Source organism: Castanea sativa, chromosome 9 (genome assembly GCF_040712315.1).
Source record: "Castanea sativa cultivar Marrone di Chiusa Pesio chromosome 9, ASM4071231v1".
In the NCBI taxonomy this organism is placed as follows: Eukaryota; Viridiplantae; Streptophyta; class Magnoliopsida; order Fagales; family Fagaceae; genus Castanea; species Castanea sativa.
The window spans coordinates 21,506,166-21,510,648 of NC_134021.1; the positions used below are offsets into that span (position 1 = coordinate 21,506,166).

The window sequence follows — 4,483 nt, forward strand, 5'->3', positions numbered from 1 at the left end:
ATGGCAATAGGATTCACATTTGGGAAGATAAGTGGCTGCCTACTTAAACAACGTACAAAATAATGTTCCCCCCAAAACCCTTTGATGATTATCCTAGGGTCTCTCGACGCTGATTGACAGAGATACAAGGAGGTGGAAAACTGATGTAGGAAGATCCTTGTTCTTGCCTTTCGAAGTAAGAACTATTTTGAATATTCCTCTCAGCCACAACCTTCCAGAGGACCAAATCATATGGGTGGGTAATAAAAGGGGGGAATTCACCATTAAAAGTTCCTATTATATCGTTGTTGGGGTATTAGATACAATGGAAGAAGGTGAAAGCTCTTCAGGTGATCCAAGGAGTCCTCTATGGAAGAAGCTGTGGCACTTAAACATTCCATCTAAGATGTGAATCTTTGCTTGGAAAATGTGTATGAATGCTCTTCCGACACTTGTGAACTTGCAAAGAAGAGGAGTTAATTTATGGGAAATCTGTCCTGCTTGTGGAAAGGAGCCAGAATCAATTTGCCATGCTCTAGTCAGGTTTGAAGTCGCTAAGAAAGTGTGGAAATGTTGGGTGGATGGCCCCATAGACTTCCTGAATGTAAACATGGAGGTTATAGACATTGCAATGCAAATATCTCAATCTGGTATGTCACGAGACCTGGAGATTTTCTTTGGAGTTGCATGGGCAATCTGGTATAACAGGAACAAAATTGTGCACGAGTCCTCAAGTCAGCTTCTAATCATATTTAAAGCTTTGCTAAGAGTTATATACAAGAATTCAAGAGTGCCTCACTAGCATACTCTTAACACTTGCTGCTGACAGAAAAGAAGTGGACAGCGCCTCCTCCGGGGGTTTTCAAGATCAATGTTGGTGGTGCAACATCTGAAAATGAAAGGAACTCAAGCATGGGAGTGGTTATAAGAGATGCAACTGGTACAGTTACGGCTGCTTGCTGCAAATATCTTCAGGGACAGTACTTCGTGGTAGAAGTTGAAGCACTGGCTATAGAGTGTGGTTTACTTCTTGCCAGAGAACAAAAGCTGCCTCAAATCATTGTGGAATCTTATGCCTTAACAGCTGTTCAAAGCATCACAGCAGCTGAAACAAATGGCAGTCTTGGTCATGTGTATCAGGGAATCCTCAATTTCCTTTCTTCTTTTAGCAGCTGGAGGATCAAGCTTGTGAAAAGAGAATACAATAGAACAACCTATGAACTTGCGCAGTATGCAAGGCAAAATGAAGTTTCTCAAGTCTGGAAGGGGGCCTGTCCTCCTATGGTGCAACAAGTTATCCAGGCAAATTGTATTTAGGCTTGTACTGTGTTGAGCTTCTTTTCTCTTTGCTCTGTTGTACTCCCTTTTCTTTTGGCAATGAAAATTCAGTTTGTGTTCCCATAAAAATAAAAAAAAATAAAAAAAAAGTGTTATAGATTTTCAACATTTATTACGAATGTTGATAAAAGATGTAATTTATTTTTCATGTTCATGAAAGCTGTGGATAGATGTATTTTACCCTATTTTAAGTTTTTCTGAACACTTGTTTCAACAATTGTGCCAACCTTAGAAATAAGAATACACTTTTGTAGAAATAAGTATACACTTGTTCACATTTTGATCAACAGTTGAGTACAACTGTAGAAATTTAAGGTTTTATTAACACTTTTTATTGACTGTGGGTAAAAATATGTTGAAAAAAGTCAAGTTTGTAGTAGTATGTGAGTTTACATATTGGGGATTGATATTAAATTTAATACTCTTTAAATCTTCCACATGATTATGTATTGTGTGTATATATATTTTATGTGCATCCTTTTTGGGTACACCTCTCACTTACATTATCAGCATCACATGTTGCATACTTGCATCCAATTTTATCCTTCTTTTCTTTTGACTAGGGTTCTGTGTGGGTGTACTTACTGTACGAAGACATTTCAATTTTCCAAATTTTTTATTTCCATAATAATTTTTATAATATTTTATGGGAATACATTTTGTGTACACATCTCACGTCTAGTTATTTATTTATCATATTAATAATTTCTCCGCACCTAACTTTGTTTTCTCAAAAGCAACATGGTATTAATTAGTAAGTGCTACTTCTAAAGAAAAAAAATATGATAGAAAAAACTCTAAAAGAGAGTAGAATTAATAAGTATTAATAAATGAAAATGTAAATTAGAGAATATGTATAAAACAATACCTTAATTAATTATTTATTTTAGAAAATGTCAAACTCTTTTTTGTTAAGTAGATTGTACGTAGAGTTTTGAAACATGAGATTGTATTCAATTTAGACTGAGTTTGGATAGGGATTATTGCGTCTACGTTTCACGTTTCTGCTGTTTGTTTTTTTTTTTTTTTTGGCAGCTTTTCAGCTTTTAAGGGACAACGGCAACTGTTCATATACTGTGCATGAACAGTAGCAGCAAATTATAACTTTTTCAGCCACTTTTCTGCGTGAACAATGCATCTGTGTACTGTTCACAGACCCACAAATATCACTTTTTAACTACTTTTTTATTGAAAATAGGTTCCACGGTACTATTACACATTTAAAAATTATTTTACTACAGCGTTTTCAGTTTTCAACTGTATCCAAACGGACCCTTAGAGTGGGACTATATCTATTAACTATATAAAAAGCGGTTATGCCACTACAGTGTTTTGCCATTGTTCATACAACGTTTTGCACTGTGCAGCACTGTAGCTGCAATAGTTCTTTGGTTTAGTAAGTTTTTTTTTTCGTTTATTCAACCCTTTTGTTTATTCAACTGGCACTGTAGTTACAGTGCCTAAAGTTTTTTTTTTTTTTCCAGTAATCTGTTTGTTTTTTTTTTCTTTTAAATATTGATATAAACTGACATTTATATTGTTATACTGACACAACAAATTTCATAATATTTTAACAATTATTGACGTGTCAATTTCTTACAAGTCGAGATAAAATAATAAAATAAAATATGAAATTGGTTTTTTTTTAAGTAATCGGTTTGTTTTTTTTTCTTTTAAATATTGATGTAAACTGACATTTATATTGTTATACTAACACAATAAATTCCACAATTATTGACGTGTTAATTTCTTACCAGTCAAAATAAAGCGGTTATGCCACTACAGTGTCTTGGCACTGTACATCCAGTGTTTTGCACTGTGCAGTACTATAGCTACATCAGTGCTTTGGTTTAGTGAGTCTTTTTTTTCCGTTTATTCAACTGGCACTATAGCTACAATGCCTAAAGTTATTTTTTTCCAGTAATTGGTTTGTGTTTTTTTTTTTAAATATTGATGTAAGCTGATATTTATATTGTTATACTGACACAAAAAATTTCACAATATTTTCACAATTATTAACGTGTCAATTTGTTACAAGTCGAAATAAAATAATAAAATAAAATATGAGATTGGTTTTTTTTTTTCAATAGTCAGTTTGTGTTTTTTTTTTCTTTTAAATATTGATGTAAGCTGACATTTATATTGTTATACTGACACAACAAATTTCACAATATTTTCACAATTATTGACGTGTCAATTTCTTACAAGTCGAAATAAAATAATAAAATATAAGTCTGTAGTCAATCACAACTGAAAATAAATGTTTAAAAAAAATGTTACAACACTTATTGTTATCACAATGCACTGTAGCACTGTAGCTACAACAGTCCTTTGGTTTAGTTTTCACAATTATTGACGTGTTAATTTCTTACAAGTCGAAATAAAATAATAAAATAAAAATCAGTGTCCATTTGAAGCTTTTTCATGTTTGCTTATTTGCTTTTTCTTTTTGTCTCAATTTAAAAAATAAAATAAGTGTAAGGTTGTTGTCACATATTTAATATAAAAATTATAATTTTTTTTATCTTATATTTAGCAAAAAGCTCTGGGCTTGTTTTGTGTTGTTGTTTAAAAAATAGTTTTCGTTGTTTAAACAGTAGTACACTTATTTTTACAATATTTTTTCACCTACACATATTTTCACAACACTTAAATAATGTTACTAAAAATATCTTACCAAATAGACCTTTTATTGCCAAATGGACACTCAATAATGTGATGATACACAATAAATTTCACAACTGAAAATAAATGTTTTAAAAAAAATGTTACAACACTTATTGTTATCACAATAACTGTAGCTACAACAGTGTTTTGGTTTAGTTAGTCACTTTTTTTTTCAGTAATCGGTTTGTATTTTTTTTTCTTTTAAATATTAATGTAAGCTGATATTTATATTGTTATATTGACACAACAAATTTCACAATATTTTCACAATTATTTACGTGTCAATTTCTTACAAGTTGAAATAAAATAGTAAAATATGAAATTGTAACCAACCACAACTAAAAATAAATGTTTTAAAAAAATGTTACCACACTTATTGTTATCACAATATTTTCACAATTGTTGACATCTCAGTTTCTTATAAATCAAATAAAAAAATGTTAAGTCCACAACATTTTAACATTAATTTTTGTAGTTCCTAAAGTTTTTTTTTTCCCAG

At 31.2% G+C, this 4,483-nt stretch overlaps 1 protein-coding gene across 1 annotated transcript; it reads left to right on the top strand.

Annotated features, from left to right (window-relative positions):
* Positions 1 to 406: 406 nt before the first annotated feature.
* Positions 407 to 1,296, top strand: LOC142608909 (uncharacterized). The gene is made up of 2 exons (XM_075780565.1): positions 407 to 713; positions 809 to 1,296. The coding sequence occupies exons 1-2, from the start codon at positions 407 to 409 to the stop codon at positions 1,294 to 1,296; spliced, it is 795 nt and encodes a 264-aa protein (XP_075636680.1).
* Positions 1,297 to 4,483: the final 3,187 nt, after the last annotated feature.

Coding starts and splice junctions, on each gene's coding strand:
- LOC142608909 (XM_075780565.1), top strand. CDS start 407: ATGTGTATGAATGCTCTTCCGACACTTGTGAACTTGCAAAGAAGAGGA. Junction 714..808: donor AATTGTGCACGAGTCCTCAA/GTCAGCTTCTAA, acceptor TGCTGCTGACAG/AAAAGAAGTGGACAGCGCCT.